This window comes from Cetorhinus maximus, chromosome 5, assembly GCF_964194155.1.
Source record: "Cetorhinus maximus chromosome 5, sCetMax3.hap1.1, whole genome shotgun sequence".
Taxonomy (NCBI): domain Eukaryota; kingdom Metazoa; phylum Chordata; class Chondrichthyes; order Lamniformes; family Cetorhinidae; genus Cetorhinus; species Cetorhinus maximus.
This window is the reverse complement of record NC_135883.1, coordinates 131,818,041-131,842,110: the sequence shown is the minus strand read 5'-3', so window position 1 is coordinate 131,842,110 and position 24,070 is coordinate 131,818,041. Positions and strand designations below refer to the sequence as shown.

At 46.4% G+C, this 24,070-nt stretch overlaps 1 protein-coding gene across 1 annotated transcript in view; it reads right to left on the bottom strand.

Moving 5' to 3' along the window:
* Window positions 1-399: 399 nt before the first annotated feature.
* Window positions 400-24,070, bottom strand: part of grik2 (glutamate receptor, ionotropic, kainate 2) — a 538,314-nt gene continuing 514,643 nt past the window's right edge. Inside the window, exons 15-16 of the mRNA XM_078542488.1 lie at window positions 8,275-8,525; window positions 400-1,886 (exon numbers count right to left, since the gene is read on the bottom strand). Coding sequence (XP_078398614.1) covers window positions 1,722-1,886; window positions 8,275-8,525 — 416 coding nt within the window. The 3' untranslated portion in view covers window positions 400-1,721. The remainder of the gene's footprint in view (window positions 1,887-8,274; window positions 8,526-24,070) is intronic.

The following is a 24,070-nucleotide window of genomic DNA, read 5'->3' as shown; positions in this document are numbered from 1 at the left end:
AAAGAACATCTAGGTAGGGTAGCAAATATCAAAAAGCCTGGAATAAATTTAAAACAACCAAATACTAGATTGAGGGGTGGGGGGGGGGTGCTTTCTATAGTGTCTTTCTGGGTGTAAGAGCCAAAAAAGGCAAAATTACCATCTTTATATGGACATATCATGTGATTGTAGGAATATGGACTCTGCATTCACTGGTATTTTTGCTGACATTTCTCATTGCAAGGACACAGCAAAGGCAATTACATTTACATTTTATCATTTAGGTACCTGAAAACATAAGCACAGGGGAAAACTTCAGCTTTACTTGCCACACTACCGTATAATTCCTCTATTGGGGTTATTTTTAGAAAATTCGCCGAATAATACCATCTGAGAAGTCAAAATCAGATGTTTTGCCATTGGCCCCAAACCAATTTGTGTAAAATACTGTCCTAAATGTGATGTGAAATATTTAAATAAAAATGTCTCTATTCCTTTATCTTTTTTTTAAGATTGTGCATTAATTTCAGACAATACTCAGTATGCACTTCATTTATTATCACAATATATGGCCAAGACTCTGCGCCTTTTCTTACACACAATAGTTCATCACTGTATGCTATCAGCCTAATGGAAACCCATTGAGATTTAGTGCCCGTGTGTTCATTTTTTGATAAAAATTATTACAAAAATTCCATACAAAAACTATTTTCATATAAATCTTGCATTTCCACAAATAAACATGAACATCTTGAAAAACTGCTCGCAAGGAGTTGTAGCAGTAGTGACTTGAGATTTAGTGCATTCTACAAAAGAGTCTCCTGCAACATTACCATGGGATCATGTCAATGAAAATCCTATAACCATAATTAATCAGGCGGAACCACACGAGTTGAAAGGCCAGGTGTCAAATCAGTTCAGCTGGATGTGGGAGCAGGTGGGTGAAGCAACTTGAAAGGAACAATTCTTGAGACCCGGGATTGGGGAGATGGGGCAAGTGCACACACTCTTCTGTTACCACAATGAGGTATGCAAACTTAAAGGACTATAGGCTGTTCGTTTAAACCCTACTTCATTCAAATTTTGGAAAACGACTTTGCAATCCATTGTTTAGAAAGTTTAATTGTTTAACAGTTTTTTCATTTTGTGAGGGTTCAATGCAGTCTGATCCATTTAAAAAAAAAACAAAATTGACGGAAAACAATTATTGCCTTGTGTTCACTTCTGGTGGTGATACAAACACGTGAAATATCGCATGAAGGTTTCACTGTTTCTTTCCAATGCCTCTCAGTTCTCCTTCACCTTTAACCTCAATTATTTGGAACAGCCTCTATTACAGCAACTGTACAAGTTTGGACATTTCTCAGCACCATTTCCACCTCCTATAACTTTAGCTATAACTCAATATCAGTTTTCCCATTCGTTGTCCAGTGTTTTGTTTTCCCTTTATTATCACCATCCATTTCCTATAATGGGAAAAAAGAGAGGGAGGGGTGAGAAGAGGGACGGAGGGAAAAGTCTTTACTGCATTTAATTATTTTATTTGCAAGTTGTGGTCCTTGACAATGTTTCGGAATCTGACTTTGACCACCCTGTTTTCATATGGTAGGTAATTTTTTTCGACACGGCATCATGAGGTAACTCGCTTGTTCGGCACGGTTTGCATATTTCCACAGGAAACACTCTTGCAGGTCATTGGGAACAAAGATTACTGTTTGTGCTCGATGTGGATTTTCTACACTTTATGCCATTGTTTCTTTGCCAGGCAATCTCCTGTCGTTGAACGTATGCATGTTGATAACTTCTTCTGTTTTCACTATGACTGGTGCCTGAGGCCTGTGTTTCAGACGCCGTTGACACTTGAGAGACAACCTGAGCTCCTCAACCATGGCACTACAGAAGGACCTCTGTGGGGAAAATTAAAGACTGAAAATGAGATCAAACTGCAATGCCTTGAAGCGACAGTGAAATCACATGTTAGCTTAGATTTCTCTGCCCTAACACCAGGCAAGCTTGGCAATGATTGAAAGAAAAGTATTTAGTTTACTACTTGCCTTTAAATAAAAATGACAAGATTGCTTTTAAGAATAATGTGCTGTCTTTAAATTGTAAGGAACCACTATGTAGGAATGTTGTATTTACTGCACTTAATAGTTATCAAATATTTCATCCACTTGATAACTATGTATACAGTATTAATAAATGATAGTCATAATACTGTGAGTCATTAGCTCCAACTGGGAGGAATCCAATTGTTTCCCCACCCCACCATTACCTAACCATTCTCTAACATTAATAGTAAAACAATTTAGGGGGAGAAATTTGTCATGTAGCAATTCTTCTGGCATTGTGGTATCATTGAAGAATGCCACCCGGCCAGTATAGGTGGTAGCCCATGGTGCTACCTGCCCGCCACCTACTACCGGGGAATTGAAGTGAGTCTGAATTACACCAATACAATTTTCCACCTTAGAGTTTCTAAGCTGGAATGAGATGTTTGTTTAAGATTCCTAGAAGTTAAATGAATATTAAACAAACGAAGGAAAATGATTTCTGATATTCCCATCCTCTAAGGTTGAATTTTCGTGGACCCCCAAAGACCGGAATGGTGGTGGGGTAGCAGCGTCAGCTGGTGTACCAGTTGCAGGATGCTGTTGCTGGTGTTGGCCATTCAGGGCCAACAAGTTCAGGGCCCTAGAAGGCCTACCAATCCTACAAGCAATTAGGCTCATTAAGAGCATTGTTATAGATAGGTCCAGCAGGCCAACTGGGATTTTCCAGATCAACTGCCTGGAAGTGGGCATGCAGGAGTACCAGCACCCTTGGCAGGCTGACAGGCCCTACCTGCCTGCTTGGGTGGAGGTATGACCAAAGGCCCCCCTGCGGAGGGGTCCACTTGCCACGGTGGTCTGGCAGCTTTTCTGGATTTTTTAATGAAAGTTTTCAAGGAGTGGCTGAGAGGGGGACCTGCTTCTTGAGATGCCCGTCCAGTTACTTACCTTCTATTGCAGCCAAGTGCTTCTCTGAAGCTGTAAGACCTCTGATTAGTCCTCCAACTTCAAGAGCCCACTTGCTGCACTTATGGACGTCTGTCCATGTCTCCATACCAAATAAGGGCTCATCGGCTTCAAAATTTTATCTTTAATCAGATTCCCCTGGAGGCGGGTTTCTGACATGAAAAAAAAATGGTTCCTGTTTCCCACCTATGTGGCTAAATTTCAGCCCTTAGACTTTAATCTGTGTTCAAAATCTTAAAATGAAACAGTTATCTGATAAAAGAAAACCTACATAATCACATTAACACTAAGGCAAGGCCCAGACTTTTGCCATGATGGAGAGTCTTTCGGTCATGGCAAAAATGGCAGATGAACCCAGAAATTCTAAGCCCTGGTCCCCCAACATGGCACTTCCTACTTTCATGGGAAAAGGACTGGAGTTGGGCCAGTGTTCAAAGAACAAAGAACAAAGAAAAGTACAGCACAGGAACAGGCCCTTCGGCCCTCCAAGCCTGCACCCATCATATTGTCCGTCAACTAAAACATTTTCGAAACAGCTGCCTCCAATGAAGTGGGATGTTGATAGGTCAGGACTGTGAAACCCGGAGTGTGCAGGTTAGACCAGGTAACAGAAGATCTGAATTTGGTGGACTTGTTTGAATAGCGAGGGTACCCCTTTGGAGAGGCAAGGTACCCCTTTGGATATTGTCCCAGGACATATTTGGGAGAGGTAAGGCACCCTTTGGGATTTTTAAAAGTACACATTGTGTGTAAAAAATGCATAAACTCATTGGAACTCTCAAAGCCGTCAAAGAGTTGTCAAGCTGTCAAAGGATACTAGGTAGTTTGGCATGGAGAGGGTAAGGGCAAAGTGTGGTGGGTTGGGGGCATGGGTTGGCATGAGTTGGCACTAAGTTGGCATAGACACTATAAAGGGCCATGAGGTGGGTAGAGGGGCATGTGTTGGTATAGGGGGCATGAGGGGCTGTGGTGTGGGCATAGGGGTATGGGTGGGGAGGCATGAGGTGGCATAGTTTGTCATGAATGGGGCATGGGGATTGTGTGGGGGGTGGGGGGTGGGTGAGGATAACGAGGGGTGAGGGCTGGAGGGCTGTTTTTTGTTTCAATCTTTTCTTTTTATTTAACTCAACACATGTTCGAGCACAGAGGCGGGCGTCCTGCCCAGTCTGCCTCCCCACCTGGCAGCCTCCACACTTGCTCCGGGGTTGGCGGGCTCGAATTTAAATCCAGCAAACCCCCCACTGCCACCACCCTCACCCACCCCCAGAACAAAAAGGCGGGCCCTGAATTCAAATCCAGCAACCTGGGACTCTGCTGCTGCTGCTAGCCTGGTTAATAGTTGTAAAAAGAATGTTAATGCAGTAATCCTTTGACCTGTAGGAGATGTCTCAGCTAGTATTTGAACATCAACTATGAAAAATCAATCTTTTCATCTTTTAACGTTTGCACAGATATTGGTTGAAAGGCTTAGACCCCAAACTTCCTTTCTAATCAATTTGTGACTCCTTCTGCCACTGCATCAGGGTATTCACGTGATGAATCGTGAAGAAACCATCAATCCAGCAATTTAACCCCAGAGGCAAAATAAGCCCTACAAAAATTTGGACACGTGACAAGATGTAATTTTTGCATGACAGGATTAAACAGGAGCAACATGCAATAACCACAATTGTTTGATTTTATATTATTCACTACAGTCCATCAATTTTCTATCGCTACAATCATAATCCTTTTTAAACAGTGAACAACTGCATGAGACAGTTGCACCTTAAGGCTAAATAGCAGATTTGGCAGTAAACAAATTAAAGGTTTAGATTTATTAATTGTGGCTCAAATGACCAAACAAAATTTCTCTATGGGGAAATTCAACATTTTGTTTTCTAATTTGAAATGTATGCGATGGTAACAAACTTGAGTCATTTGATCATTCTGTAATCAGCAGTAAATCACAGGATCAGAATCACACAATTGTTACAGTGTAGAAGGAGACCACTCAGCCCATCATGAATGCACCGGCTCTCCGAGCATTTTAACTTAGTGCCAATGCCCTGCCTTCTCCCCATAACCCGGCACATTGTTTCTATTTAGATAATCATCTAATGCCCTCTTGAATGCCTCAATCGAACCTGCCTCCACCAGTCTTCTAGGCAGTGCATCCCAAACCCTAACTTTTCGCTGTGTGAAGAAGTTTTTTCTCACCTCGTATTTGCTTCTTTTGCAAAACACTTTAAAACTGTGCCCTCTGGTTCTTGGTCTGTTTACGAGCGGGAACAGTTTCTCCCTATCTGCTCTGTCCAGGCCCCTCATTATTTTGAAAACTTCTATCAAGTCTCCTCTCGGTCTTCTCCTCTCCAAGGAAAACAGTCCCAACTTCTCCAATCCCTCCTCATACCTGAACTGTCTCATCCCTGGAACCATTCTCATAAATCTCTTCTGCACTCTTTACAATGCGTTCACATCCTTCCTATAGTGTGGTGCCCAGAACTGTACACAATACTCCAGCTGAGGTCTAACCAATGTCTTATATAAGTTCATCAAAACCTCCCTGCTCTTGTACTCTATACCCTTATTAATGAAGCCTAGCATACTGTATGCTTTAGAAATAGCTCTCTCTACCTGTTCTGCCACCTTTAATGACTTATTTACATATACACCCAGGTCTCTCTGCTCCTGCACAACCTTTAGAATAGTATCCTTTATTTTACTGTCTCTCCATGTTCTTTGCACCTCACGCTTCTCTGCATTGAACTTCATCTGCCACCTATCTGCCCACTCCACCAATGTGTCAATGTCCCTTTGAAGTTCTACACTGTCCTCCTCACTGTTTACAATTCTGCCAAGTTTGGTGTCGTCTGCGAACTTTGAAATTGTCCCCTGCACACCAAGATCGAGATCATTTTTACATATATATCAGGAAAAGCAAGGTCGCAATAGCCACCCCTGGGGAACTCCGCTACAAATCTTCTTCCAGCCCTGAAAAATACCCATTAACCATTACTCTCTGTTTCCTCTCAGCCAATTTTGTATCCACGTTGCTACTGTCCCTTTTATTCCATGACATATAACCTTCCTCACAAGTCTGTTGTTTGGCATTGTATTGAACGCCTTTTGGAAGTCCATATACACCACATCAATGGCATTGCCCTCATCAACCATCTCTGTTATCTCTTCAAAAAAATCCAGCAAGTTAGTTAGACACATGTTTCCTTTAACAAATCCATGCTGACCCTTACCAATCAATCCAAAATTTTCCATGTGACTATTAATTCCATCCCGAATGATTATTTCTGGAAGTTTCCCCACCACCGAAGTTAAACTGACTGATCTGTAATTGCAGGGCAGATCTTTACAACCTTTTTGAACAAGGGCGTAATGTTTGAAATTTTTCAGTCCTTCGGCACCTCCTAGAATCCAGGGAACATTGAAAGTTTATTGCCATTGCCTCTGCAATTTCCACTCTCACTCCCTTCAATATTCTTGGGTGCATCTCACCCAGTCCCGGTGCCTTATAAACTTTAAATACCAACAGCTTAACCAATATCTCCTCCTTATCAATTTTAAACCCTTCTAGTGACTGAGTTTCCTCCTCTGTCACCATGGCCTGGGCAGCATCTACCTCATAGGTAAAGACAGATGCAAAATATTCATTTACCATCTCAGCCATGCCTCTTGCCTCTATGTGGAAATCCTCATTTTGGTCTCTAATCAGCCCTGCTCCTCCTTTTACCACTCTTTTACAATTGATGTGCTTATAGAATACTTTGGGATTTCCTTTTATGTTAGCTGCCAGTCTTTTTTCATAATCCCTCTTTGCTTCTCTTATTTACTTCTTCACATCCCTTCTGAACCTTCTGTATGCAGCTTGGTTCTCAATTGTATTTGCTACCTGACACTTGTCGTAAGTACATTTTTTCTTCTTTAACTTAATTTCTATCTCCTTTGTCATCCAGGGAGCTCTGGATTTGTTTGTCCTACCCTTTTCTTTTGACGGAAACCAAATCATCTCCTCTTTGATGGTGGCCCATTGTTCAGCTACTGTTTTTCCCACCTACCTTTGGTTCCAGTCTATGTGGCCCAGCTCCGTTCTTGCCCCATTGAAGTTTACTCTATGCCAGTTGATTATTCTTACTCTGGATTGACTAGTATCCTTTTCCACCGTAATCCTAAACCTTATGATACAATGATCACTGTGCTCTAAATGTTCCCCCGCTGTCACTTGACCTACTTGGCCCACCTCATTCCCAAGAACCAGGTCTAGCAGCACCTCCTTTCTTGTTGGAGTGGACGTGTACTGCCGTAGGAAATTCTCCTGAACACAGGGCAGGGTCTGTCCCACTGCTAAGCTACTTGCTACAACCTGCCACCAAAGGAATTGCACGTCATCACTTTTTAGTCTAATATTGACAGAGTAATCATTGCATATCTAGAGAAATAAACAGTGTTTAATTAAAAAAGAAAAATCAGGGGTTGCACAGTAGAGACAAAGCCTTATAGTTATTGAAAAGCACAGCAGATTATAGCATGAATCAAAACTGCTAGAAATGACAAACATGGATTCAGCTACTTAAGCCTATTATCTGACAAACACTGAATCAGTGCTAACATGGTTACGAATTGAGATATGGATTCAACGATTGCTGTTCTAATACACTTTCCCTTCTGCTGTTTTATCTGTGTTAATGAAACACAGTCTTATTGCTTATCTTTGATGTTTTCTTACTGCACTGAAATACATTGAACTGCCAATAACTACTTAACACAATTACATTTATTGAATTGAACACCACATACAATGGGTAAACAATGAAAAAAATCAAATATATTCCATTTTTTGCAGCTCCAAGTTCAGAATGCAGTTCAGAGATTAAACAATATTTATGGCATTGCTGACTGGATTATTCATGTTGTGCTTGAATTTATATCCATGCTTGTCTAACACAATAAATATTTTATATCAAAGACCACTGCATTAATGGTTACATGGAAGAATCATTTCCATACACTTTCAAAGAAATAAATATTTCTTTCGTTTTAAATAAATGGGCTTGAACAAAGCCAGTGACCATTAATTAAACAGCACAGATTCTTTTTATAAAATTGGAATTCTGAGTTCATATGATTTTGCTATCACAAAACATACACTCAAAATGTTCTTATTCTTGTCAGAGAATCTGGACATTTTTGTATAATTCAGTAAGATTTCACTCTAATGAAAAATCAGTGGGACTGCACTATACAATCTCCAGTAACTTACAGATGCACTGGAAAAGTCTTTTACCTTCTCAAGCTGTGCATTTTTTTTCGACTTGTACAGAAATTCGCCCACTGCCACAAAGATGGAAAGTACTAGGCCTGCAGCCAGTACTATAAAGATGCCACCAATGTTCTGGACTCCTAAAGCACTGGCTTCCTTGCTCTCTTCCTCTGGGCAGCCATTTCCCCTCCACCATTTCTCTTTCATCATGTGCAGTTTCCCCTCCTCCTGCAGCTGGAGAATGGCGATAGTGATCTTTTCCCTATACGGTGAACCTGAAGATTAACAAAATAAAGCAAGGTTAGCTGCTGCAATCTTTTGTGTTTACATGACAGCCAAATTGCTTTACGCTTATATGTTCTCAAAATGCTGCACAATCAAATACATCACACCATTACTGCCCATTCACTGGGAAGTGTTACCTTGGTGGCAGTGAGGCAGTCAGGCAGTGCTGCAGGCCCAAACTGAGGTCAGCCCAGAATTGGACCTCAAGTAAGGTTACCAACAGTTCAGCAGTAATGTCCTGGAATCTCCTGGACACTGCTGAGTGCAACCTGATGGAAAAATCATAGGGGCATTAAAAACAATTGTGTTGCATTCTTTCATTTTCTTTGAACACATCTGTTTATTAAAATGTCGGAGATAGAAGGGGTGGGGGGGTAAGGCTGGTTTTTTAAATTCATTCACTGGATCTGGGCGTCAATGCTAGGTCAGCATTTATTGCCCATCCCTAGTTGCCCTTGAAAAGGTGGTGGTGAGCTGTCTTCTTGAACTGCTGCAGTCCATGTGGTGTAGGTACACCCACAGTGCCGTCAGGAAGGGAGTTCCAGGATTTTAACTCAGCGACAGTGAAGGAACGGTGGTGATATGTTTCCAAGTCAGGATAGTGAGTGACTTGGAAGGCAACTTCCAGGTGGCGGTGTTCCCATGTATCTGCTGCCCTTGTCCTTCGAGGTGGTAGTGGTTGTGGGTTTGGAAAGTACTGGCTAAGAAGCCCTGGTGCAGTGCATCCAGTTTGACTGAGCAGGGTGTTTGGAGGCAGCACGACATCTGATGAAAGCTCCAGGAATAAGTCCAATGCCCGCCTCAGGTCAGGCCTCAATGTTCCAACACCCGTTGTGCCTTCACAGGTGGTTCACTCTTCAGGAGGATTGAACATTGGGCTGTTATTCCTTATCTTCAGCTAAGTCCCGGAGTTGGAGAAAAGGACAGCGGGCTGGGATGTCAATCATGACTGGCAAGCATGCTGTGGACCTTGTTTGTGGCTGAAGTGCTTACGGAGCCAGCTTCTAAAACACACATTCTGCCCCTGATTAGCATAAATAAGGGCCCTAATGTCTCTCTTAGATGGCCACTCTGGAGGTTGTTTAGACGCCCTTAAGAGCATTCAGCATTCCCTGCAAACTTGGTCATTTTTACTCCCATTTTTTGGCCAGAAATCAGGTGCATTTGATTAATAACCGACTGATAAAAATAACCAATTTGTAGAGATTGGACTTTAAGCATCTTTTCAATCAGAAAGCAACAAGCAATAAAAAGTATATATTTTCAGCTAAAATCATGATTTCTTTTTATAATGCTCCTCTGTGTTTAGGTGAGATTTGGCAGTGGAGGGGTTACAATGTACAGTGCTAAAAGGCCGGTAACAAAAAGAAGATTTACTACTTAAATCAGAGTTTTGAACTGCTTGGATAAGTAACTGCATGCCAAGAGAATGAATGGTTTGTGGTTCAGTAGTTGTAAATTCTATGCTTGGATCACACTTTTCAGTAGTTAACTACTTACTGAAGATGGCAGCACAATAAGGTTCAGCAGTGGCTCTGCTGATAGATTTTCTTATACCTTAGACACATTGCGGGGAGTTTTGACCCCTGTCTGGTAGGGATGGGCTGTTAAAATGCCCCTCCTCCAAACCCACTGTTTTTCCACAGGTTCTGATTTTTATCTGCTCTTACTCATTGGTAAATCCACCAGAAGGCAGCAGGCTCCCTCTAGAAATATGCAGATCAGTCTCCGATTGCTCCGGATGGCAATATTAACCGCAGGCCTGTGCGGTGAATCCCACGTTGCTTCATGACCTGTGTTGAAAGCCCGACGGAAAGAGGAAGCATGGCCTCATTTGCTGCCTACCCGAAAGGGGCGGAAAACAGCAGCTGGCTGACGGCAGTGGAAGATTGGGTGGTTGGAGGCTGTCACATGGCACCAACTGATGATCTCATGTTGAAGGCATCTACTTATGCTCTTCCCCACAGGGGGAAACATTCTCTCTGTACTCATTCTATCAAAGCCTTTCATAATTGCAAAGACCTCAACTAGGTCATTCATCAGCCTCCTCTTTTCAAGAGAGGCCCAGCCTGTTAATCCTTTCCTGATACGTATACCTGCATATTTCTGGTATCATCCTTGTAAATCTTCTATGCACTCACTCCTGAGCCTCTTGATCCATTTTATAATATGGTGGCCAAAACTGCATGCAGCATTCTAAGTGTGGCCTAACCAAAGCTTGATACAGGTTTAGAATAACTTCCCTATTTTTCAATTCTATCCTTCCAGAAATAAAGCCGACTCATCCATTTGCTTTTTTATGGTCTTGCTAAGCTGCAGTGCAACCTTTAGTGATTGGTGCATTTTAACTCCGAGATAAGAACATAAGAAACTGGAATAGGAGTAGACCATTCGGCCCCTCGAGCCTGCTCCGCCATTCAATAAGATCATGGCTGATCTCCTTGGGCAGAATTTTCCTGTTGGCGTGCGGGGGCGAGCCCGCGAGTCTGCGCGTAAAATGACACGCAGTGACATCGGGCAAGCATCCCGACATCACCACACGCCATTGTGATATTTCGCTGGGCAGGCGTGCAATGATGTCCGACGCGCGCCCATTAATTAATGGACCACTTAAGGCCCTTGACTCACCAATCAATACTGATTTTCCAGCACCCGTGCAATCTTCGGGTCGGCGCATGGGTGCAACGGGCAGGCGGGTAGGACACATTTGTATAAACCTCATCCACGGGCAGGATAAGAGGGCTCACTGGGGTCGCGAGTGTGCACAGTCAAGCATTGATTTTTCAAAGTTTTTGAACATTGCCTGTGTGATTTGCAATACTTCAAAACGCATACCAGCTGCTTTGTCTGGACACTTAACCTTCAGGTCAGCACTCTGCAGTGAGGAATCTTTTTTGGGCCTGCAGGTTTCAGGAAGCCTTCCCTTAGCCTGGGAATGGAAGCTGAACTGTCCACTGGAGGCAGCTCCTCTGAGGAGGAAGGGAGGGCTAGAAGGGGCACGAGGCCAGGAGTGCACATTCAGCCACCAGGGGAGCCACCTTTGGGAGACAGGCGCAGGCACAAGCGGCGCAGGGCCAAGAGGTAGTCCAAGGCAGAAGGGGCCGCAGAAGACACCACTATCCTGCTGCCAACATATACAGGCGGCAAAGCAGCTACGTCAATTTGTCTGAGGTGCAGTGCCGAAGGAGGCTCCATTTCTCAAGGCAGACAGTCAACTATATCTGTCAGGTGATTGGGCCTGAGATCTCTGCTAACTGTGTGGGTGGACACCACATGTCAGTGGCTCTGAAGGTCACAGCTGCTCTCAACTTCCATGCCTCTGGCTCCTTCCAGGGGTTGGTGGGTGATCTTTGTGGTGTCTCCGAATCAGCTGTCCACACTTGGGTTAAACAGGTTATAGATGCTCTGCTTAGGTGTGCATTGACCTTGGGACCGGGCTAGCCAGGCACAGCGACCCAGAGGCTTCGTGGCCATTGCTGGCTTCCCCCGCGTCCAGGGTGCAATAGACTGCACACATGTGGCCATCAAGGCACCAGCAGGTGAGCCCGGTGCCTTCGTCAACAGGAAGGGCTCCCACTCCATGAATGTGCAGATAGTGTGTGACCACAGGATGCTGATTCTACAAGTCTGTGCAAGGTACCCAGGCAACTCCCACGACACCTACATCCTCAGACACTCCCAGGTGCCAGGACTCTTCAGTGCTCCGGCTTGGCTGGATGGATGGCTGCTGGGTGACAAGGGCTATCCCCTCAGAAGGTGGCTCATGACACCTCTCCGCCATCCAAGAACAGAATCTGAGCAGTGGTACAATAGGAGCCACGGCACCACAAGGGCTGTGGTAGAGAGAACCATCGGTCTTCTCAATGCGCTTCCAATGCCTGGACGGCACGGGGGGGGGGGGCGCTCTCCAGTAGCCCACAGATCATGTCTGAGTGATAGTGGTTGCGTGCTGCGCTCTACACAATCTTGCGCTGGAAAGGGAGGACGCTGTGGATGATGAAGGTGTCGACGCAGTGGCTGCGGCTGCACACGATAAGTTCAGCAGTGAGTCCGAGGATGAGCACGCACAGGGAAATGCTGAGGGGGTAGACGCTGACCCGGGCATACTGCAGGGAGGCAGGGACACCCGGGAGGCTTTAATCCAACGAACCTTCAGCTAGCACGCTAGGACAAGCCTGGGCTGTAGGCTCCATACTCGATACCAAAGTGCCACATCTTCCAGGTTAAGAACAGTAACTCAGGGCCTTGTTAATAAAGCTGAATGTCCCACAAAGCACTCCTAACATTTTTGGAAACCATACACATGCAGAAGGAAAGAGGCACCCTCAGTAATGGTCACATGTCTGATTTTAATATCACAGGCAAAGAAACTTAATGAAACAAAATGACAATGGTGTTCCAATTCAAAGCAAATCATGAAGACCTCACCTCGGGCCAACACAAAAGCACCAGTTAAAAACCCGTGATGTGCCTAATGTGCCTTATGTTTTCGTGTCCGGATGCTACATCTTGGTGCTGCTCCATCGCTGGGAGTGGTATCTGAGACAGCCTGCTGACTCTGCTGTCCTGTTGGCCTCGATGACCTTGGCAGTCGTCCTCTGGCCCGTGAAGCCTGTGCTGGCCCCGCCTGGGAGGAAGCTGCCAGTTCCACAGCTGGCATCTCCCCAGTCGTCGCAGCCTCACCGGATGGCATGGCCACTGGGAGAGGGGCGGAGGAGCTGCTGCCCTCATTCAGAGCACCCTGAGAGGAGCCCGCAGAGATGACAGGCAGCTGCTGCGCTGACATGAGGTTGCTAAGGACCTCCCTGCTCACCGTGGATGGATGGGCACTGAGCTGGGAAACTTGGTGCCCACACCATCTCCCACACTGGCGCTGACCAGCTGAAGTCAATGCTGATGTGAGGGCTTGTTGGTTAGAGCGCATCCCCAGGAAGTCCTGATGGGTCTGCTGGAGGAGGCTCTCCACGAGAGTCGCCACTCTCTCCATGAAGGACGCTTGGCGCTCGGACATGTGGCTCATTGCTTCGGTGATCGTGCGTGTAGACTCGTCCACCACGGAGACCAGGCCAAGCACAGCCTCATCTATCTCCCCCAGAAGCTCCTGCACACCCGGCCGCATTTCCTGCCTCTGCTGCGTTGCGGTCAACTCCAGAGGCACATCATCAGGCACCGACTGAGCATGTGCCTGATCCCCTGCAGTCCTCCGACTGCTGGAGCCATGGGCACTCTTTGTCTCTGTCAACTCCTCCAGTGGCTGTGAAGTGCCCTCACCGCTGTGCCCCAGGACACTAGCCGATGTTCTAACTCCCACTGAGGTGCTAGTATCTGCGCTGGTGCCTGGCAGAGATGGTGTGACGCTGGTGTGACTTCAGGCCCCTCAGGAGTGAGAGGGGGCCTCTGCTGCTCCTCCTCCTGGCCCTGCTCCGCTAATGCTGAAAGGAAGAACAAGGACAGTGGATCAGTTAACGTGGAGACAATGACAAAGTGTATCCCTGTTCCCCGGTTCATTATGCGCTGATCCTTCCATAAGCAATGGTCGAGCCATGTTGCTAACTTCAATCACTGAACATTCAGCAGTGCCATGGCTGTTGGGAGAACAATGCTGACCTCACTGCTGGGCATAAATACCTGGCCATGGCACCCCAGCATCACTGACACCAGTGGACATGGGTGCAAGGCGCCTCTCCAAATCCAGGGCCTCCCGCTCAAACCAGCTGAGAATGACGATCTGCCCCTGGCCTCCGCCAGTCCTCACACGCTCTGCCACGTTATGAGTATTCTTCTTCAAAATAAGAGAAAAGCATTGATTTGTGCAAATTATACATGGACTCTCTTCGCACATGGCCCACCCCAACCAGAGTGGGACATGTTAGGGCTCCAGAGCCTCCTCACCCCGCTGCTGCCGAACACTCACACAAAGGTGCTAGGCCTTCCCCACCCCCGCCACCCACCTTGGCCTCATGCTGCCTACATCACATTAGGCACCACACGGTACATCCTTCCATAGCAAGGAGGCGCAAGCACATGGAGCGTAGAGGGCAGCAGATGGTTCATTGCCATGCTACCTGGAAGCTCCCCTCCCAGCATGTCATTACCCTGACTTGGACATGTCCTCGAGTTCAAACACAGCGCCTAGGTGCAGCTCCTCCAGGTTGCCCCCAAAACAGTCATGTGGGTCTCAGTGTACCACATGCTGCGGGCACAGAACCCATCTCTTCACCACCCTCTTAGGGTGACCTCGGCATGGGCAATATCTGCTGGCCCACCCAGCAAAGGACATGTGCAGTCAATGATTCAATGCAGTCACTACACACAGATTTGCAGGGGATCGGGGTCGGGGGGCAGCAGGGGGGAAAGCCTGCCTGCTGGGTTAAATGACCAATGCTAACATGGTCCTCACCCTTCCTGAGCGCAACAAGTCATTGAAGCGCTTGCGACACTGGATCCAGCTGCGCCGCAACACCTCGCGGGAGCTCACCACATCCGCCACCTCCCCCCAGGCATGTTTCGTCATGTGGGGGAGCCTCCTCCTCCCATCCTGGGGAACCAGCATGTCCCGGCGTGCTGCCACTTCCTTGAGGAGGGCAGCAAGGCAGTCATCAGAAAAATGCTGGGCACACTGGCCCTCCCGCCCTACCCTCCTGCCAGGCCTTCCTTTATACAGGCTGTCGGGTCACCATTGGACCCGGCGGGCTGAGCCAGCCCTGCCCCCTGCCCACTCCCGCTACCCTTGGGAGTTGGGCATTACTCTATGTGGGCCTTAATTGGCCCATCCGCATAAAAGGTAGCTCGGACCCGATTACAAGTGACAATCGGATCCGCACCCACCCGTGCCTGCTCCGCAACCACCCCCCCCCACCACCCCCCACACATCCAGCAAATTCTGCCCCTTGTGTGTGATTTCCACATTCCCATTTACCCCTGATAACCTTTGATTCCCTGGCCTAAGATAATCTACCTACCTCTGCCTTAAAAATATTCAATGACCCCGCCTCCACCGCCTCCTAAAGCAGAGCTTTCCAAAGAGATCCCTTTGTTCCTCTACCCCACCTTGATTTGCGACTTCCGATTAGTAAGTGACCTCCGTATTCTTCCTACCAAAATGTGCTAGTTCACATTATCTGTGTTGAACTTAATTTACAATTTTTTTGCCCATCCTGCAACTTTATTAACGTCCTCTTGCAATTTGTTGCAGTCCTCCTCAATATTGACTATCTCCCCCCAATTTGTTGTCATCTGCAAATTTTTAAAAATTGTGTTTTTGATTCCAAAGTCCTAATCATTATTTTGAATTGTGAACAGCAGTGGCCCCAGCACTAAACCTTGTGGAACACCAATTCCCACCTTCTGCTACCTTGAAGCCAGCTATCAATCCGTTCTGCCAGTTGTCCTCTTACTCCACATTCTCTGACCTTATTCTTTAATCTGATATGGGGCACCTCATCAAAGGCCTTTTGAAAATCCAAATAAATTACATCTACCGCATTACCATTGCCTACTCTGTTACCTCTTCAAAAAATTCAGTAGGTTGGTCAGGCAAGAGTTTCCATTTTGAAATCCATACAGACTATTCATTGTTCTATTTTTAGTTATAGGCGTCCTTTTATTCTCTCCTTTAGTGAGGTTTCCATTATTTTTCCTACCACTGATGTTAAGCTGACTTTTTAGGGCAGGGTTTTGCCCTTGGTGGGGGTGCTTGGCGGGGTCAGTCCGGAAGCTGCCCGCAATCAGCTCCACACCACAATTTCATGTGGGCGGGCCAATTAAAGCCTGCCCTGCGTGGATCTTAAGCGGCAGCGCTGCCTGTGTGGGTGGGGGGGAAGAGGAAGAGCACGGGTGCGAGAAAGAGCACTTCAATCCCCCGAGTCACGGAGCTGCCCCTGTCACATGAGCTGGGACATGTTTTTAATTCAAAAATAAAGTTTTTATTTAATGTTTATTTGCTTTAGGAAACCTCATTCCACCTGTGGATGAGGTTTCCTAAAAACTGTAAAGGCTGCTTGGCCTTTTCACCTGCCCGCCAACCATAAGGTTGAATGGGCAGTGTAAATTTGAATTTAATTAGATTGTTCATGGCCTTAATAGGCCTTTTAATTATTGGCGGGCACGCAGCCGACTCCGGCGCGTGTCCGCCGAACGAAATATCGTGAGACTGCGCAACAACATTGGGACGCACGTCTGGCTTCATCATGCGTCATTTTACGCTCGGGCATGTTGAGCACACACCCACATGCCAAGTGTAATATTCTGCCCATAATTCCCTGGACATGCTCCATCCCCCTTCTTAAATATAGGAATTACATTAGTTATCCCCCAGACCTTGGGCACCGCACCTTTTTCTAACAAATTATTAAATATGAGTAGCTATATTTCTGCTATCTCTCCCTAGATTCTTTAGAAAAACACGAATGCAATCCATCTGGTCCAGGGGTTTCATCGTCTTTGAGTTTATTCCGGTTATTTAATATATCATCCTTTTTTGTTTTAGGCACACTTATCTCATTATTCACCTGATCATTTAATGTCATGTCTATCTGTTCTACCTCCGTTGTAACTATCAAAAATGTCTATCACTTAATGGTCTATTCCCATCACAGCCTTCCATTTTCTTTCTTTTCAATGGATTCTCTGGATAAAGGGACAATAAAAGCAACCTCCTTATTTTTTTCTTCGTAGCATAAGTTCTGGAGCCAGTTTCCTACCTTAACTAAAAGGTAGCCAAGGATAAGGGTTGAAAAACCAACTGGGAAGATGAGAAGGAGGAGCAAAAGGCCAACGGCATGGAGTGTTTAAGCGAATTTGGCCCGATAGACAGGTCTACAAGAAACTACTGGTTGTTAATATGAATGTAATAATTTTGCACCAGTTAAAGTTGTTACATTATATCCTCAGCATTCCATTCGATAAATGTCTTCCCAATTCATGTTTGATAATAATCAACATAATTATTCATGTTTTAAAGATTAAACAACAATTTTCTTTAACTCAATAAGTTAAATTACGTATTTGTTATATTTGTTCCTAAAAGCCTTAAATATAAGATGGATAAATCTTATTAATTGATGAACTTCTATAACTAGATAAATATACAGAGGCTCTTTGCGCAGCAAAAATGTTGCCGGATGCCCAAATCTGGAAGTCCCGCCCCCGAACCCGGTCACCGCCATTTTTGTGGTGGGGGAGATGGGCGGATTGGGGGGGGGATGAGGTTATAAATTGCACATCTGTTGGCTCAAGGGGCAACTTAAATCAGCAGCTGTCTCCACTCGTGTGTAATTTTGAGGAAGTAGGTGTCTGAAACACAGAGGGCGGAATCGTCCCAGATTTACGCTAAGTGTGGTGTCGGGCGGCTGCAACGACATTTTGCCCACTGGCCGCAACGGTGGCTTTTCACGCTGTATTGTCCCAATCCTGCCACATTATTTAGGCATTCCTGGGAAACACGCCGTTTCCATGTTAGGCGGGCTCTCATTCGCCCACCACACCATCACCTCGTCGCTTCATCACTCCGGGCACCATATTTAAAGTCCAGCCGAGCGCACATATCTCAGTGTTTCCAGCCCATGACTGCTGCAAAGAAGCCATGGCCCTGAAAGGCAAAAAGACTTCAGCCCCCAGGTTCAATGATGTGTCCCTCGAGTGCCTTTCGGATGCAGTGGAGGCCCACTGTGATGTCCTGTACCCCAGTTCTGGCCACAGGATGGGCAGCAACATCACTAACAACAACAGCAGCAAAAACAGAAAATGCTGGAAAAACTCAGCAGATCTAGCAGCATCTATGGAGAGAGAAACAGAGTTAATGTTTTGAGTCTGTTGACACTTCTTCAGAGCTCTGAAGAGGACAGCCACCCAGTGCCGCAAGAGGATGAATGATCTCCTCCAATCCACCAGGGTAAGTCAATCTTCTCATCCCTCTCAACTCTCACACTCACAAACCCATCACACATCCACAGGGATCTCACTCACTGCCGGTTCAAGGGACATCACCATTCATTCTCTCACACACACGTTCATTGTCCTTATGCCATCCATGGGACCACTCAACACCCACACATGTCAGGCATACTTATCATCTGGCCTGGTAGGCATCCTGTTTACACTCTCTCCATCTCTATTCATGCAGGACAAATTGGCACACAACAAAAGGGAGAGCTCACAGACTGGTGGAGGAATGCCTGAAATCAAGGTTCTCACAGACTTTGAAAACAGAGCCATCCAGTTAGCCGGCGAGGTTCTAGACCATTCCTGTGCTGACAGTGAGGCCGGCGGTGCTCTACCAAGTGAGGATCCAGCAGTACAATATCCACCAGACAACCATGTTGTGAGTGATGTGTCCTGTTTCACAGCCACTGCCGTGCACTAATTATCTCTCCTTGTTTTTGCAGGCACATCTGCCAAACATTTGACAGAGTCCATGACCCAGGGCCTCCAACCAAGTCAGGAGAAGCCTCTGAAGAGGAATCTGAAGGCACCCTCCCTGAAGTCCCGTCACAGCGTCACCCACACCCTCCACCAGTGCAGAGACACACACCTCATTGGATCCTAGCTTTAAAGTAGCCTCGGGATCACAATCTGGTGAGCACATCACACTTTCTGATCCACAGCAGGTGGAGGCAGGGACTTCCCAGATGTCCAGCACTCAGAGGACTCCTGGAAGCCAGAAAGTTGCAGAGTCTGAGTCAGATGACCAACCTCTGGACTTGTCACAGTTGTGGGAGCTGCAAAGACAAGCTTGCGAACACCAGGAAGGGATGTCTGCTGCACTCCTCAGATTGCAAGGCACATTGGAGGAGTCCGTCCGCCATCAGTCTGAGGTGATAGCACCGGCATGCCAACACACCAAGGTCAACACTGGTAGGATGACAGCTGCCATAGAGACCTTGGTCTGCAACGTTGCTCCTGTACTGCTGCATGGGCTGAACTCCATTGCTCATGCCATAGTTGGCCTCCCATAGTGTGTATGCAAGAGGGCTGCTCTCACTCCAGCCACCCCTTCTCCTCAAGGAGCAAGAGCTCCCACTCAGGCAGGGGTGAGCTGCACCTGAGCCCAGTCAGGAAGCACAGCCTGGGCTCGGGTGTTAATCACTTGTACAAAACGTTCACTATTGTCAATAAACTCCCAAGAATGTCTCCCTGCCTATGGCTCCTTGTTCTGATGGGCAGTGTTTTTGTTACTCAGATGTGAAACCTTTCTGCACAAGATAAAGGCAGGTTTCTCAGTCCAGGGCCTCCTCCCTGTGCTCTGTGCAGCCTTCAGACCAAATTGATGGTCCGGCCTCACACTCCCTGGGCACATTACTGATGCCTGCACCTCGATGGTGTTGTCATTGCTGCCAAAATGTCATGGGCAGGCGTCACAGAGTTCTGCCATTCTTTCTGTGTGCTCTCAGCACCTTTAAGGTGGGGCTGGCATCTGTGACCAGTGACGCTATGCACCTGAAGGGCTCAGGTGCTGAAGACAGACAAAGGATCAGATGCTTCTAAAGATTCATGGTTGTGTCTCTATGATATGACCCTGATCACAGAGCGCAAGCGAGCTGCCCTCGGCCAGACAGGAGTCAGACATTCTCAGAGGCTATGTGAAGATCTAAGGAGTGTCCTCACTGCATGTCATCATCATCATCCTGCAATTGATTGACTATTAGGGCCTCCACTACGTCTCCATGACAGGAGCATTCTCACAGAGGGTATTCACACCGCCGTAAGCCAGACTGGAGTCAAATGTCATAGATGCAATGTGAGGATCTATGAGGTCACCTCATTGCATGTCATCATCGTCCTCCACAAATCTAACATCTATGACAGCCTCCCAAGTGTGCCTACCTTGTCTGGCTAGTGCGAGGGCATCATCGTTGTTATTGTCGCCTTCGAGAACCTCCTCACCCTCATCACCATCAATGTCCTCCTCATCGGAGGAGACCTCCAGCTCCTGCAACTCCTCCTCAGCAAACTCTTCTCCCCGTTGCAGCGCCAGGTTGTGAAGGGTGTAGCAGGCGGCGACCTTGCGTGACACCCTCTGTGGACTATATTGCAGGGCTCCACCAGCCCGGTCCAGGCATTGGAACCTCATTTTCAGCATCCCGATGGTCTGCTCCATCACGCTGCGAGGTGCTGCATGAGCCTCATTACACCTTTGCTCTACTGCAGCCTGAGGCCACCGCACGGGTGTCATCAGCCACGTCCTCTGCATCCCCTTGTACCCGAGGAGCCATCCTTGCAGCTTCTGTGGACCCTGGAAGATGTCAGGGAGCTGTGGCCGACTGAGGGCGTAGGAGTCGTGCACACTCCCTGGAAACCGTGCGCACATCTGCAGGATGCATTTGTGGTGGTCATGCACCAGCTGCACATTCAGCAAGTGGAATCCCTTGCGGTTGACATAGTTGACCGTGCGTTGCGATGGAGATCTGAGCACCATGTGAGTGTTGCCGATGGTGCCTGAACTGTCTCAGCTGCAAAGGGATGGTCACTTTCTATAATGTGTTCCTAATGCATGGCCACTTCCCTCGCCCAATCCCTGCCACCCCACACATGTTTGTGCGCTACCTTCAACTGCAGGGCAGCCTTTGCCTCTCCCCCCACCAAGTTGCCTCAACAGCAGAGCAGCCTTCCCCCCCACCGAAGTCACCTCAACCGCAGGGCAGCCTTTGCTCTCCCGCACCCCCCACCCCAAAGTCACCTCAACTGCAGGGTCCCTCGTGAGTGCTCCACCATGTTACTATGCACTCACCTCCAGGTTCCCCTCAACACAGATCCCACCAAGTGCATGCCCTTTATATGCTGTTTTGAAACATGCATGCCGATGTGAGCGGACGATTCAGCAAGGGCCAATGGGGGGCTGTGGGGGGTGGTCAATGAGTCCAGCAGGCCAGCCTTATAATGATATGCTGGTGTATTACAATGAGGTTCCCGATGTCCAAGGGCGGGAAATTTGGCTCGCCATCGATGGGCTGAGGGGCCGATTGCAAACTGGTTTCATGACGTTGTGAAACCGATTCTTTGCCTTCTCACCATATTGTCTGCTCACACCACTGAACGCGCTCGACGCCAGCGGGCATGAACAATTCCGCCTGTAGTGTGCAGATTAAACCTGGTAGCAGCAGGTCTGAATCTTGTGGATTCATTTGGGTATCTTTTTGGATATAGACTAAGGACACCTTTGGGAGAAATAAGGCATCCTTTGGGAGAGGTCAGGTGCATTCGGTATTGTTAAAATAGACATGATTGTGCATAAAAAGTGCATAATTGGAACTGCCAAACTGTGAAAGATCCATCAAGCCATTAAAGAACTGTCAAACTGAAAACTGTGAAAGCTATCCAAGAACTGCCAAAACTCATTGGAACTGTTAAAGCTGTCAGGAAGTTTAACTCCGCTGGGCTTTAACTTCAAATAAAAAGTGTTAAGTTTAAAAAAGATTAGTGCCTGCTATTTCACTCTTTCTGTTGACATAAGCCCAAGGGCTATTATATGATTTGTGTTGCATGACTGATTTTACAACCCAACATTATCACAGTGGGTTGCCTGTTTAGCGAGCAGTTTGATTGACAGCACCAAGTGATTTTTTAAAAATTCATTCATGGGATGTGGATGTCGCTGGCTGGGCCAGCATTTATTGCCCATCCCTAATTGTCCTCGAGAAGGTGGTGGTGAGCTGCCTTCTTGATCCGCTGCAGGCCACGTGGTGTAGGTACATCCACAGTGCTGTTAGGGAGGGAGTTCCAGGATTTTGACCCAGCGGCAGTGAAGGCACGGCGATATATTTCCAATGTTTGTTCTCATAAGAGAGTAAGTACCTAAGTGAATTTTTTGATTTCATAAGAGATTAGTTGAAGAAATTTCAATGTATTGATTTTTTTTAATTAGTGAGATTTTTTTTAAAAATAGTGACATCATCAATAGACAGATTATTTTATGACAGCATAGGTCCTGAGGTTTGTCCATGGAGAATACAATGTGAGCTGGCATGGGGTGGGGGGGGCAGGAGTGCAAATGGTGGTGGATGGGGGCATGAGTTGGCACTAAATTGGCATAGGACTATAAAGGGCCATGGGGTAGGTAGAGGGGCATAAGGTGGCATTGGAGATTAGGAGGGGCCATGGGGGTGCAATAGGTTGGCATGGATGGGGCATGGGGAGTGTGTGTGGAGGGGTGATGGTGGGTGTGGGGGGGTGCTGTTTATTAATCATTGTTTAAATATTTTATACAAAGTGCCAGAGCACAGAGGCAGACCTTCCACCCAGCCCACCTTCACACCTGGCAGTCGCCGCACTCCTTCCAGGGTTGAGGGGCCTGATTTCTAATCCAGCCTGCCACACGGAATGAAAATCCGTCCTTCTGGGCCTCTTTTTCCCTAGTCAGGTTGGCGGAGCCCAGGTTATAGTTACAACTGTTGCAACTGACGGATCCTGTACAGATAATCCATAAAACATGAGAAAAGAAAGTACTTGGATTTATAGAGAGCCTTTCATGACCTCAGGGCCAAAATGCTTTATGGCAACGAAGCACATTGAAATGTAGCCACTGCAATGTAGGGAATGCAGCAGCAAATTTGTGTACAGCAAGGACCACAAACAGCAGTGATAATGGCCAGATAATCTGTTTTAGTGATGTGAGCTGAGGGATAAATATTACCCATGGCAAATTGTAATTATAATGGGACCTTTAAAACTAATTGCCTGATCTGACATTGTAAAGACCTTTCCCTCTCAGCATGTCATGAGAAAGCTGGTATAAATATACTTATTCCATGTTGCTATTGTGTTATCATCACGCTTGCTCTGACAAGCAATTATTATTCACAGCATTTTAAGAAAAAAAAACATACTGCAAAAGTAGCTCCTTCCACACACACAAAAAAATAATTAACTCACAAACAAGTCGGCAGATAGATTCTGATCTAAGATTATGCCTGCTTCCACAAATTAGCCAACTCAAAAAATAAAATCCACAATGTACTAACACTGTTCCTCCATTGTTACAGTCAATTGGTACAAAGGGGGAGAATTTTACTCATGCAAAGATGCTGTGTTCAACATCTCTAAAAAAATACAATCCTTTTCAATATTGTAGCTAAAGTGCTAAAGCAGTTGAACATTTTGGCTCCATGAAATGATATCCTAGGGTTGTGAGTCTTTCTGTTTCCTCTGTTGGATGAGTTACGTCAGTTTTCAACCAACTTGCTTGGAGGAGTGCCAAATGTTAGCCATTCCATTTAAGATGGGATGAAAAATGAAAATACGACAGACCTACAATAGTAACAATTTGTATCAGATAATGCCTTCAATACAGTAAAACATCACAAGCACTTCACTGAAGACTTATCAAACAAAATTGACCATTAACCATACCGGGAGATATTTAGGCAGATGATCAAAAGCTTGGTCAAAGAGGTTGGTTTTACGGAGTGTCTAATAGGAGGGAGAGAGATAGAGAGGCAGAAAAATTTAGGGAGGGAATTCCAGAGCTTAGGGCCTTGGCAGCTGAAAGCCTGGCCAACAACTGTGAGCAATTACAATCGAGAAAGTTCGAGAGGCCAGA